This window comes from Theropithecus gelada, chromosome 7a (genome assembly GCF_003255815.1).
Source record: "Theropithecus gelada isolate Dixy chromosome 7a, Tgel_1.0, whole genome shotgun sequence".
Classification (NCBI taxonomy): domain Eukaryota; kingdom Metazoa; phylum Chordata; class Mammalia; order Primates; family Cercopithecidae; genus Theropithecus; species Theropithecus gelada.
Genome location: NC_037674.1, coordinates 25,891,804 through 25,905,145, shown reverse-complemented (window position 1 = coordinate 25,905,145; position 13,342 = coordinate 25,891,804). Strand labels below are relative to the sequence as shown.

General features: G+C 37.5%; 1 protein-coding gene across 2 annotated transcripts in view; it reads left to right on the top strand.

Annotated features, from left to right (window-relative positions):
- Positions 1 to 13,342, top strand: part of TRPM7 (transient receptor potential cation channel subfamily M member 7) — a 120,822-nt gene that overhangs the window by 104,201 nt on the left and 3,279 nt on the right. For both annotated transcript variants that reach the window (XM_025390406.1, XM_025390407.1), the window contains exons 31-38: positions 1,371 to 1,396; positions 4,271 to 4,321; positions 4,401 to 4,466; positions 5,061 to 5,344; positions 5,476 to 5,558; positions 5,717 to 5,922; positions 7,321 to 7,372; positions 7,487 to 7,593. In XM_025390406.1, coding sequence (XP_025246191.1) covers positions 1,371 to 1,396; positions 4,271 to 4,321; positions 4,401 to 4,466; positions 5,061 to 5,344; positions 5,476 to 5,558; positions 5,717 to 5,922; positions 7,321 to 7,372; positions 7,487 to 7,593 — 875 coding nt within the window. The remainder of the gene's footprint in view (positions 1 to 1,370; positions 1,397 to 4,270; positions 4,322 to 4,400; positions 4,467 to 5,060; positions 5,345 to 5,475; positions 5,559 to 5,716; positions 5,923 to 7,320; positions 7,373 to 7,486; positions 7,594 to 13,342) is intronic.

Sequence of the window (13,342 nt, the reverse complement as noted above, 5' to 3'; positions counted from 1 at the left end):
GGGTCAGGCATGGTGCTTCACACCTGTGATCCTAGCACTTTGGGAGGCCAAGGTGGGTGGATCGCTTGAGTTCAGGTGTTGGGGACCAGCCTGAGAAACATAGTGAGACCCCGTCTCTAAATTAGGTGGGCATAATGGTGTGCACTTGTGGTCCCAGCTACTGAGGAGGCTTGAGACAGAAGGATTGTTTGAGCGCAGGAGTAGTGAGCCATGATTGTACCACTTCACTCCAGCCTGGGCAACAGTGAGACCTAGTCTTAAAAAAGAAAAGAAATCTGAATCTATAGAGAAGAAAAACCTGGGCCACAGATAAGCAGCTGCTCAAATTGAGTTTCCTGACCCTGAAATGGCATTTGGAAGACCCACCTATAGTCAGACCTCTTCAAGGAATATTTTCTTTTATAACCAAAGCCATAGGATGTAAGTACAGAATAGGTACTTCAAGTTGGTGTTAATTCTGGTTTCTAACAGCAGAACATTGTCTTGCAGAATGCTGACCCTGATAATTACCCATAAAGGTGGAGTTGATTGGCAACCCTTTGAGTGCTGAGAAAAGAGTGATTGATTAGCAGCAGGCAAAGGAATGATGTTAGGTTCAAAATACTTTTTGTAAGAAAATGTTTCTATTAAGGTGAAAATCAACAGGAAACAACAGGGTCACATAGAATGTAGGAGCTGGAAAGTGACAAGGTTATTTACTCCGAAGGTCCTTTCTGGATCTGGTCCTTTCATTCCTGAGCAAGGATACATAGCTGTATAATGAAAGTGCTAACTCTCTAACCCGTTTTCCTTTATTCTCATTCTATTCTCTTTTCTGCTATACCTGTGTGTCTAATTGACACTGGAATCCTTGGAAGTAAAAGAACCTCCATTTGGTGCCAGTATATGTTGTTATAAATAAATACAGTGAACATTGGGAGAAATATTTTGCAACATTAGAAACTAAGAGGCAAAATGACATCTACTTACTTTTCTGTCAGTTCTTTGTTCATCAGTTCTATTGAAATATTTCTAGCATCCTGCAAAGTCATCTCAATGTATTGTTAAAGTACTGGAATGAATCTCCACAAATACAGAAGTTATGAAATAGTTTATTAGTATAGAGCCTTCAATTTGGCACCAAACTACTAATAATATTTAGGCATAAATTGGAGATACAAGTTACTAATAAGGAGATAAATATGTATATATATGGATATATATCTATGGATTGGGATTGGCTTAAGGGAAATGGCAGATATTCGGAGGGAATCATTATCAGAATTTCTTTAATATTTTTATACAATAATTGTATAAAATCAAAAAATTAAATGATAGCCAAAATTTATATCATAGCACAGCTTATACTATATTTTTTGGTGTTTCTTTAGGCCATCTGAAGAAGGAACATTAAATGGTGAGTCTGTGTGGTAGATTTAATGTGAAAAAAATGACAATCTTACATGATCCGTTATAGCAAACACCACATTATTCTAGGTAATACATTTTAGACTTCAAGTTAGAAAAAGCCAAGGTAGTGAAGAGTTCTTCCCTCATATAGTTTTTCCTTACTGTAGATGTTTCACAAACACATGAACCACCCTGTGAGTGATATCTGTTTACTGTCACACTTCCTCCCGCCACTTGGTCTCTGCTATACAGCCTGCTCCTTTTCTAATATTCCATCTGTTGTAACAAATGAAACTTTTAGTCAGCTGAGTTATTCTTGACCACCTTGACTTTGTACTCGCAAAGTCCTATTGCATTTACTTCCTACGTGTCTCTAAAATCCATCCTCCACTATACATCCCACTGCTCCTTTCAGCTTAGACCACTACTTTTTCAACCTTTTATCGAAGTGTATAGTTCATACAGAATAGTACAGAATTCAGTAAATTCTTACAAAGTAAGTATAGCCATGTAATCAGCACCTAAAAACAATTTTGCCTATATCCCTATTCCTTTGTTTCTACTTCTTACAGTCCCTCCCCCTAAAGCAATAGTTTCACCTATTTTTGGGGGGGTGTGTGTGTGTGTGTTTGCATGTTTGTGCATATTGGCTATATAAATGAAATTATACAGTATATACTGTTTTGTGTCTTGCTTCTTCCTGTTAACATATTGTTATAAAATTCATCAATATTGTTGTGGATAGTGGTAATTTGTGCATTCTCACTCCTATATAAAATTTCCTTATGTGAATATATTGAATTTACTTATCCATTCTGCTATTTGGTGGTCATTTCAGTAGCTTCCACTGTATGGTTATTATGATTTGCTGCTATAAGCATTCTTGTTCTTGTTGTTTGATAAACATATATATATTTATTATTGGCATATGCCTACGAGTGGAATTGCTGAGTCAGAGTTAGCATGTGTTCACATTTGATAATTACTACCAAATAGGTTTTCAAAGTGATTATACCAGTTTGGGGTCCCTGCCTGTAGTTTTACTTCTTGTCTATGTTCTATTCTGCCACCAAAATGATTTTTCTTCCCCACCCCCGGCTGAGATGAAGTCTTGCTCTGTTGCCCAGGCTGGAGTAGAGAGTACAGTGGTGTGATCTTGGCTCACTGCAATCTCCGCCTCCCAGGTTCAGGCAATTCTCCTGCCTCAGCCTCCCGAGTAGCTGGGATTACAGGCGTGCACCACAACGCCTGGCGTTGTTTTTTTGTAGAGAGGGGATTTCACCATGTTGGCCAGGCTGGTCTCTTAACTCCTGACCTCGTAATCTGCCCACCTCGGCCTCCCAAAGTGCTGAGATTACAGGCGAGAGCCACTGCAGCTGGCCTGATTTTTCTAAAAGATCTGATCTGGTCACTCCTCCACTTTACATTTTTCCCCATTGTTGTTTAATAAAATCCATTGTTCTTCCCTAACCTATTAGGCTCTTAATTCCCCCCCACCCCGCCACCTGCCCAATATTAGGCTCTTAATTCCACGCCCGTCCCCGCCCCGCCAAGGCAGGATCTCTCTGTCACCAGGTTGGAGTGCAGTGGCACGGTCTTTGCTCACTGCAGCCTCAACCTCCTAGGCTCAAGCAATCCTCCCACCTCTGCCTCCTGAGTAGCTAGGACCACAGGTGGGCGCCACCTCGCCCGGCTAATTTAAAAAATTTTTTTTGTTGATATGGGGCCTCGCCATGTTATCCAGGCTGGTCTTGAACTCCTGGCCCCAGAGCAATCTTTTCATCTCAGCCTCCCAAAGTGTTGATGATTACAGCTGTGAGCCTCTGTGCCTGGCCTCCTCTTAACAATTTGACATTCCTTGCTTCTGTAGCTTCACCTCCTGCAGTTACCCCTATATTCTTGCCCATTAATTTGTAGTCTTAGCTGCATATTCAGATCATTTGTAGAGAATCATTTATGTGATGACACATACCTACAGAATTAGAATATTTTGGAGTGACATCTGGGTGAGTGTATATCCAAAAAGCTCTATAGGTCATTCTGATGTGTATATAATTAGCCCTATTCATACAAAACTGTGTGTAGTTTCCCAAGTGTAGCATGTACTTTAACACTTCCATGCCTTTGTAAATGAAGCCCTCTACACACCAGTACCTTGCAAAATACTCTATTTTCCCCCTTCTCTTACTCTGAGATAGCCTTTGACGTCTTCTCAACCAAAAGGCATTAGGTACTCCTTCTATATAGTCTTACAATATGTGTACACATGTATGTGTATATGCACATTTTACAGTATATTTTTATGTTTATTATACAGTATTAAAACTGTTGGCTAACTTCCTTTTCCTGCAAGACAGTAGGTTTCTTTTTATTTGTGTTCTAGAAACTTAGCACAAAGCAGATTTGACTTGTCTTTGTCTTCTTGCTACATTTAAAGGTCAATTCCACACACACAAAAAAAAAGATGGGGAAAGGGCTTTTGATGGGTATGTTTCACATTCCAGAAATTCATCTTCTCATGGTAGACCTGCTAAAATAGTTACATGGCTACAGTCCTCAATCCCCAAACATCAGAATCAAAGAGAGATTTTTCTTTTTGAGTGGGAGGTATGGGAAGAGTAAGTTTATGGCAGGAGTTAGGATAGTGTGCAGCATAATGTGGTCTTCACTTGTGGGTGTCTAAATGCACAGCTCTCACTAATCTGGCATAACGAAACAGGGTAATATAGCACAGGGGACATATTTTATCCCTAATTTTTTCTGTTTTTGTGAGGAACAGTTACACGATGGAAATTGAAAATTATTTTATGAGAATATCCAGGTTAAAATTTTTGCTGCACTAGTACTTTTTAAATGGTCTCATTTGTTTTTGCCATTCTAGGTCTCACTTCTCCATTTAAGCCGGCTATGGATACAAATTACTATTATTCAGGTCAGTAATATTAAAAACAAAATTTAATAGTATTTTGAACCTTTACAGATTTCATCATTTCTCTCTCATTTTTATGCAGCTGTGGAAAGAAATAACTTGATGAGGTTATCACAGAGCATTCCATTTACACCTGTGCCTCCAAGAGGTAAATCCAAAAATTAAAGAAATAAATAAAAGTGAAAATTAACCCTTTAATGGTTTTTAGCTATAATATAGACTGTGGGTGGGATTACATTAATAAGTATCAATTTCAAATAAAATCTTAATCTGACTACTACAAGGGTGAGGTATGTTTGAATAGAAGAAGGGAAGCATCAGAAGTGTTGAATTTCTCCATTACTGGCATATTCAGAAGCAACAATATATTCTAATTCTAAAAAGTTCTTGATCCAGTATCTAGTAATGTATATAAATTGACATCACAGTGTCCATGAAACAGATAGCTCTAACTTCTAAGTTTAATTCAGAAGTGTGTAGAATTTCAGTTGCTTTTTTAAAGGTTTTCTTTAAAATGCTCAGAATTTCAAAAGTGCTTACATTACACATGAATTCAAAGATATTATGAAAATATCCTTGATTTCTTACCTATTGCTATTAAATTTCTTTTCATAAAACTACATCTTGGTCCATTTTATCTTCTGTTCCTTATTTAATCAAAAATGCCTGCTAATTTTTATTTTACTTTGTCGTTTTTAAAAAGTCACAATTTAATCTTAAACTGTTTCCATTCATGTTGCAGGGGAGCCTGTCACAGTGTATCGTTTGGAAGAGAGTTCACCCAACATATTAAATAACAGCATGTCTTCTTGGTCACAACTAGGCCTCTGTGCCAAAATAGAGTTTTTAAGCAAAGAGGAGATGGGAGGAGGTTTACGAAGAGCTGTCAAAGTACAGTGTACCTGGTCAGAACATGATATCCTCAAATCAGGGCATCTTTATATTATCAAATCTTTTCTTCCAGAGGTGGTTAATACATGGTCAAGTATTTATAAAGAAGATACAGTTCTGCATCTCTGTCTGAGAGTAAGTGTCAGTGAATGTTTAATAGTGGAACATAATTTAAGCTTTATATTTTAACTTCTGAAATATCAATAAGCCAAATATAATCTTAGTTTAAATATTAAACAAGGGTTCTCCCCACCCCACTTTTACAGGAAATTCAACAACAGAGAGCAGCACAAAAGCTTACATTTGCCTTTAATCAAATGAAACCCAAATCCATACCATATTCTCCAAGGTAAATCTTTAATTTTTTTTCTGGGATCTTTTATTATATGGATAGCAGTCCCTTTTGACCTTCATTTTTGATATTGAATATTTAATTATCCATTTTGTAGATCATTTAGAATTTTATTAACAAAACTGCTAGTAATATTTGTAACTATTTTTTATAAGGTTCCTTGAAGTTTTCCTGCTGTATTGCCATTCAGCAGGACAATGGTTTGCTGTGGAAGAATGTATGACTGGAGAGTTTAGAAAATACAACAATAATAATGGAGATGAGATTATTCCAACTAATACTCTGGAAGAGATCATGTTAGCCTTTAGCCACTGGACTTATGAATATACAAGAGGAGAGTTACTGGTACTTGATTTACAAGGTAAATTTGTTAAAATATTGCTAAGGTGAAATTCTCCACCTCCCGGGTTTACGCCATTCTCCTGCCTCAGCCTCCCGTGTAGCTGGGACGACAGGCGCCCGCCACCACGCCCAGCTAGTTTTTTGTATTTTTTAGTAGAGACGGGGTTTCACCATGTTCGCCAAGACGGTCTCGATCTCCTGACCTTGTGATCCGCCCACCTCGGCATCCCAAAGTGCTGGGATTACAGGTGTGAGCCACCGCGCCCAGCCCAATTTTAATTTTAATAACAACTGCCGGATTATTTTCCCAAAAGCTTATCAGAAATCATACTCAGCATTCTATGGAAGTTCCCGCTTCTCTACAGTCTTTCCAGTATTGAATATTCTTAATGTTTGCCATTCTATTGGATGGAAAATAGTATCATGTTTTAATTCTGGTTTTTCCTTTTGTGAAATTAAACCATTTTATTAAATTTTGTTCTAATGGGTTAAATATTTCTGATTATTCAAAATATCAGTAGGTGTTAGTGTGTGTGTGTGTATGTGTTTATATATACACACATGAATATATAAGAGACTGGAAGGATTTAATCATAATACTTCTGGAGAGGGTTGGAGGTGAAGAAAGATTTTCACAATCTTACTCTTTATGTTACATGAATGTTTTGCAAGAAAATGTGATATGTATTAATGTGTGTGTTTTTTTCCCTTAAATCCCAAACACTTTTTTTTTGAGACGAATCTCACTCCGTTGCCCAGGCTGAAGTGCAGTAGTACAGTTTCGGCTCACTGCAACCTCCGCCTCCTGGGTTCAAGCAATTCTCCCATTTCAGCCTCCCCAAAGGAACTGGAACTACAGGCGCTCCCCACTACGCCCGGCTAACTTTTTTTTTGTATTTTTAGTAGAGATGAGGTTTCACCATGTTGGTCAGGCTGGTCTCAAACTTCTGACCTCAGGTGATCCACCCACCTCGGCCGCCCACAGTGCTGTGATTACAGGCGGAGCCACTGCGCCTGGCCAATCCCAAACACTTAAAGTCCTATGGATTATTCCTTTATGTACCAAATTGTTTTTTGCTAACTAAGATGAAACAAGGACAGATTGACCAGACCTTTTACCAGGAGGTATTTGCATACTTGGCACTGTAGGATAAGGAACTTATATGCCTACCTACCAACTCTGATGTTTAACTCTTATTCACATTACAAGGAGCTATGCCTCTCCCTGGTAGAATGCCAGGGTCATAAATCAAGTTATGAAATATCAAAAGAGAAGAACTACACTCCTTTGAATAGTTTAACATAATGATTGGCGATACTATAACATCTCTTAAGATGATTTTTATTATGCAGATGTCAGTGTTTATGTCAATTATATAATGTAAATTATTTGTCTTTTTTATATACATATACAAAGGTGTTGGTGAAAATTTGACTGACCCATCTGTGATAAAAGCAGAAGAAAAGAGGTAATAAGTTTTAACTATTTCATTAAGGCATAATTTCACATTTTACATTTGTACCTGCGTAAACTGTCCCTTTTTTTGTTGTTGTTGTTTTTGTTTTAATTACCAATTCTGCAGATCCTGTGATATGGTTTTTGGCCCAGCAAATCTAGGAGAAGATGCAATTAAAAACTTCAGAGCAAAACATCACTGTAATTCTTGCTGTAGAAAACTTAAACTTCCAGGTAAAAAATTTCTTAATCAGTTATATAGCATATAAATTGTTAACGAAACTTGGTTTCTACAGTACCTCATAAGGCCAGAGGTACAAAGGTTTAATGTAATGGTCTCTTAATTGTTCCAGCTTCAGCAGCGCCTTTGCAAATACATATTGTTGGTTATAAATGAATCTGTGTTTTCTTTCTTTCTTTATACAAAGTTCATTCATTTAATGTATTATGTGTCTGCAGAATGCCAGGAATTGTGCTAGGTGTTGAAAGTAGAATATCGAACCAGACAGGTATGTCCCTGCCCTCATGGAGTTTAGCCTAATGTTGAATATTGACAAGACTAGCAGGGAGTTACAGGACCGATAAATGCTAAGAGAGACAAAAAAACAGAACAGAGTGCTATAGAACATGTAAGCAGGTCCCTTAACTCAAACCCAGGTCAGGGAATGATCCTGGGAAACTAACATATTTGCCTTTACTTGGAGAATGAATAGACTTTCAAGTTAGCCTTGCGGAAGAATTGAGAAAAGGCTGTTTGATCAAGCAGAAACAGGAACTGTAAATATATTGTCTCATGATATTAACATCATCTTTGTATGTGGTGAATTACAAGTTATTATTTAATCATAAGTTAAAGCACAAACCCGTGGTTCTCTCTCTTTGATGTGCATCATAGTCCCCTGTGGAACTTCAAAAAAAATTACCCTGCCAGGAGCAGTGACACATGCCTGTAGTCCCAGCTACTCAGGAGGCTGATACCAGAGGATCGCTTGAGCTCAGGAGTTCAAAGCTGTAGTACCTTCTTCAGCCTGGGCAACATAGTGAGACCCTGTCTCTTTTAAAAATTAAATTTTTAAAAAAATTACACATGCCTGGGGCTCACCCTTGAGCTGTTTGTTTGTTTTTGAGACAGGGTCTCACTCTGTTGCTCAGGCTCGAGTTCAGTGGTGCGATCTCAGCTCACTGCAACTTCCACCTCCCAGGCTCAAGTTATCCTCCCACCTCAGCCTCCCACGTAGCTGGGACTACAGGCATGTGCCACAACACCTGGCTAATTTTTCTTTTTTTTTTTTTGTAGAGATGGGGTTTTGCCATGTCACCCAGGCGGGTCTCAAATTCCTGGGCTTAAGCGATCCACCTGCCTCGGCCTCACAAAGTGTAGGATTACAGGCATGAGCCACTATGCCCAGCCCTTGTGTATTTTTGAAAGTCCCACTTTGTATGACCAGTAATGTAGTAGTTAGGAGCTTAGACTTGAGAGCCAGTATGCATGGCTCCAGAGAATACCTCCATCACCAAGGATTTTTTGAGGACTTAACGAGTTGGTTTTGTGAGATATTTAGTCCCAGCCATATAATAAGCATTATTAGGTATGTAAATGGTACTATTTTTTTAAATTTGTTTTTTATTTATTGCTAGTATACAGAAATACCTTTTTTTTTTTTTTGAGCTTATGTCTCTGCAACCTTGCTTAACTCCCTTTTTTAGGAACTTTTCGTAATAGACTTCTCGGGATTTTTTTGTGTAGACAGTAAAGACAGTTTCTTTTCAACCTGTAGTATCTTTTTTTTTTTTCCTTTTTGCACCGGCAAGGATTTCCAGCACGGTATAGAATGCGTGTAGTGAGAGTCAACATATTTGCTTTGTTTCTGATGTTAAGGGAAAGCATTCTGTCTTTTCACCATTAAGATGATGTTAACCATAAGGATTTTGTAGATGCACTTTATAAGGCCAAAGAAATTTCCTTCTACTCCTTGTTTCTTGAGAATGTTTGTCTTGAATGGATATTGAATTTCGTCAGATGGTTTTTTCCTGCATCTTTTGGTATGATCATGTGGTTTTTCTCCTTTAATAGGTTAATATAGTGTATTACATCAATTTATTTTTTTAATGTTGAGCCAGTCTTGCATTCCTAGGACAAACCACATTTTGTTGTGATAAATATCTTTTTTATTTATTGTTAGATTCAGTTTTTAATAATATGTTGAGGATTTTGCATCTGTGTTCATGAAGAATATTGGTCTGTGGTAGGTTTGTTTTATGGGGCACTATGTTTGTTTTCTTTTAGTATTAGGATAATACTTATTTTAAAGGTTCTATTTTCGGGAATAGATTGTATAGAATTGATATTGTCCCTACCATAAATGTTTGATAGGATTGTCCAGTCAAACCATCTTGGCCTGAAATTTTCTTTGTCACATGGTCTTAAAACTAAGCATTTAATTTCTTTAATGCGGATAGGACTTTTGATTATCAAATTCTTCTTGAGTGAGTTTTGGTAGTCTGTGTCTTTTAAGGAATTGGTCTGTTTCTTTTTAATTGTCAAATTTGGTGGCATAAAGTTATTTATGCTGTTACCTTACTATCTTTTTAATACCCGTTAGGTCTGTGGCAAATCCTCTTTTTCCCTATCGCAGTTTGTGTCTGTGCTGTTTGTTTCTTGATCAGCCTGGCTAGAGGTTTACCAGTGTTATTGATACCTTCAAAGAATCAGTTTTTGTTTTTATTGTTTTACTCTATTGCTTTTCTGTTTTAAATTTATTTGATTTATTCTTTTTATTATTTCCATGTTTATACTCGCTTTAGGTTTAGTTTGTTCTTTTTCTAGTTTATTAAAGTAGAAACTTAGATTATTGATTCTCAGATCTTTATTTTATTTATTTATTTATTTATTTTTGAGATGGAGTCTCACTGTGTCGCCAGGCTGGAGTGCAGTGGCGTAATCTCTGCTCACTGCACCCTCCACCTCCCAGGTTCAAACGATTCTCCTGCCTCAGCCTCTTGAGTAGCTGGCACTATAGGTGCATGCCACCACACCCAGCTAATTTTGTATTTTTAGTAGAGTCAGGATTTCACCATGTTGGCCAGGATGGTCTTGATCTCTTGACCTCGTGATCTGCCTGCCTCAGCCTCCCAAAGTGCTGGGATTACAGGCATGAGCCACCACACCTGGCCTCAGATCTGTATTTCTAACAAGAGATTTAGTGCTATAGTTTTCCCTCTAAGCATTGTTTTAGCTCCATCCCTCAAATTTGGGTATATTTTATTTTCGTTTTTATTTACTTTAAAATAGTTATAATTTCAGTTGTTATTTCCTCTTCAATGTATGGATTGTTTAGAAGTGTCTTGTTTAGTTCTTACTTTTAAGTTTTCCAAATGTCTTTTATTGATATCTTACTTAATTCTATTATAAAAGAAACATACTTTGTACTATTTCAATTAAATTTTTTTTAACCTTACAGGTTTATGGAGCTGGGTTTGGTGGCTCACACCTGTAATCCCAGCACTTTGGGAGGCCGAGGTGGGTGGATCACCTGAAGTCAGGAGGTCGAGACCAACCTGGCCAACACAGTGAAACCCCATCTCTACTAAAAAATACAAAAATTAGCTGGATGTGGTGGTGGGTGCCTGTAATCCCAGCTACTCAGTAGGCGAAGGCAGGAGAATCACTGGGACCTGGGAGACAGAGGTTGCAATGAGCCAAGATCGCACCACTGCACTCCAGCCTGGGCGACAGAGCAAGACTCTGTCTCAAAAAAAAAAAAAAAAAAAAAAAAAGTTTATGGTCTCTGATCATTCCATGTGCTTTGGAAAGTAATATATATATTCTGCTATTGTTGGATGGAGTATTCTGTAAATATTAATTAAGGAAAGTTTGTTGCTAGTGTTCAGATTTCTTATATCCTTGCTGGTTTCTGTGTATTAGTTCTATTGATTAACTAGAAAGGAGGTCTCCAAGTATAATTGGATTTGTCTGTCTTGCTTTTCAGTACTATCAGTTTTTCCTTCATGTGTTTTGAGGCGTTGTTCTTAGATGCATACACATTTACTATTGTTAATGTCTTCTTGGTGAATTGATTATTTTATCATTGTGTATTAATAATATCATGGTAATTTTCCTTATTTTGAGGTATGCTTTTTCTAACCACTCCAACTATCTTTTGATTAAGGTTTTCATCATATACCTTAGCCAATCTTTTTTTCAAAACATACACATACACATCTGTATATAATTATGTTTAAGGTGGGTTTCTTGTAGACAGCATACAATTAGGTTCTTGATTTTGTTTTAAATCTAAACAGTTTCCATTTTTTAAGCCAGCACGGTGGCTCATCCCTGTAATCCCAGCACTTTGGGAGGCCGAGGAGGGCAGATCACTTGAGGTCAGGAATTCGAGACCAGCCTGGCCAACATAGTGAAATCCTGTCTCTACTAAAAATAAAAAAATTAGCCGGGCGTGGTGGTGGGTGCCTGTAATCCCAGCTACTTGGGAGGCTGAGGCAGGCAAATTGCTGGAATCCTAGAGGCAGAGGTTGCAGTGAGCAGAGATCACACCACTGCGAGACAAGAGTGAGACTCCATCTCAAAAAAAAAAAAGCAATCTGGCCCAGATCCTTCATTTTCTGGATTATATAATTAAAGTTGAGATGACTTGCTCATTGATACACTTACTAGTTAACAACATAATTAAGATGAGCTATAATTGTGTTTCCACTGTTCTTTGTACAGTAATTGCAGATTAGCTTGTATTCCCTAAAGCCATACTGACATAGTCTTGAATTTAAAATTTATCAAAAATAATTCATGTATTTGCAAATATGTGTTTGGATTATTTAATATAGGCTGTTTCTTAGATTAAAATTAACAGTTTATGACTCAGTGAGGTCAAATATTTTTATTTTTAAAAAAATAAAAAATTAGTTTATATTCTGAGTATCAGTTATGTTTTATATGGAGATAAAAATATAAGGGTTTACACCATGGCACACATATACCTATGTAACAAACCTGCATGTTCTGCACATGTATCTTTTTTTTTGAGGCAATAAAAAGAAACATACTATATATGTTTATGCTTGATTTGGTTAGTTTATAATGTTGATATTACTGCATTATTTCCAGTTCTGCAACTATTTTCATATATGTCCTAACTTCTTAAGTGATTTCTTCCTATCCCATACCTATAAATATGGTTATATACTGATCATAGCAAATTTATCTGGAGACTTATTTCCCAAGCTCCCGTTTCTGTTCAGCTACCTATATTTCTACTTGGATACTATTTTATTTTATTTTATTTTTTGAGACAGGGTCTCACTCTGCCACCCAGGCTGAAGCAGAGGGGTCCAACCGTTTGGCTTCCCTGGGCCAAATTGGAAGAAAAATTGTTGGGCAGGCACCATGGCTCATGTTTATAACCTCAGCACTTTGGGAGGCCGAAGTGGGCAGATCACTTGAGGCCAGGAGTTCAAAACCAGCTTTGCCAATATGGCAAAACCCAGTCTCTGCTAAAAATATAAAAATTGGCCATGTGTGGTGTCACAGGCCTGTAATCCCAGCTACTTGGTGAGGCTGAGGCACAAGAATCACTTGAACCCGGGAGGTGGAGGTTTCAGTGAGCCGAGATCATGCCACTGTACTTCTGCCTGGGCAACAACAAGACCTTATCTAAGAAAAAAGAAGAATTGTCTTGGACCACACATAAAATACACTATCACTACTATAGCTGATGAGCTTTTAAAAAAAATTGCAAAAAATGCCATCACGTTGTAAGAAAGTTTATGAATTTGTGTTGGGCTGCATGTGGCCTGTGGGCCGAGGATCGGGCAGACTTGCTATAAAGCATCTTTAGTAATGTGTCCAATCCAAAATTCTTGATTTACATCTCCCACCCTACATAGAACTCTGTTTCCCCATCTCATTAATGGTTACCCAATTGCTCAAGCCCAAAACCTAAAGCTATCCAATTCTTCTTTTCCCTTG